Source organism: Opisthorchis viverrini, assembly GCF_000715545.1.
Source record: "Opisthorchis viverrini unplaced genomic scaffold opera_v5_506, whole genome shotgun sequence".
Lineage (NCBI taxonomy): Eukaryota > Metazoa > Platyhelminthes > Trematoda > Opisthorchiida > Opisthorchiidae > Opisthorchis > Opisthorchis viverrini.
The window spans coordinates 6,831-7,395 of NW_008752169.1; the positions used below are offsets into that span (position 1 = coordinate 6,831).

A 565-nucleotide genomic window follows, 5' to 3' on the forward strand; every position below is an offset into this window, starting at 1 on the left:
GTGTAGGATAGTTTCATCACCGAAAAATCGCCCCACCGCGTGTCGACACGAGCGACAAATATTTCCCCAATCGAGCCGAAGCTCGCCGAATATATACGAAGACCATGTGCTTCGCCGAAATCCATGAGGGCTGCACACTATCATCATCGACTGTTCATACAAATAATGTTCCGTATTTATTCGGATAACATGCTGAAACATTAACGTACTGTTATTTCTTTCTACAAAGCTGTGAATCCAACAACGAGTAAGTTTTGAAATGCAAGAAGGCCATAATTTCTCTTGGCTTCTCTACTTTCTGTTCGTGGTCTTTCAGGATAATGCCATTTTCCTTGTGAGAACTTGCGCCATTGCTCTCGCTGGCCAAAATCATTTGTTGTATTATGTGATGATGTGCTTTGATCGTGGATGCGTTCCAACATGTTCCATTTTCCTCTGGATGTCGTTCATTGAGCATTTGATTAGTGAACTTCAGTTCCGCGTGAACTAGTCTACGACAAAACTCAAATCTAGCGGATACTTCCCTAACGTTTTGCTCTACGTAACCGACCCAAGATACATGCAT

The 565-nt window shown here is 42.7% G+C and overlaps 1 protein-coding gene across 1 annotated transcript; it reads right to left on the bottom strand.

The window, feature by feature from the left end:
• Nucleotides 1–211: 211 nt before the first annotated feature.
• On the bottom strand, nucleotides 212–565 carry T265_11485 (hypothetical protein; the record flags this gene model as incomplete). The annotated part of the gene is made up of 1 exon (XM_009178153.1): nucleotides 212–565. The coding sequence occupies one exon, from the start codon at nucleotides 563–565 to the stop codon at nucleotides 212–214; it is 354 nt and encodes a 117-aa protein (XP_009176417.1).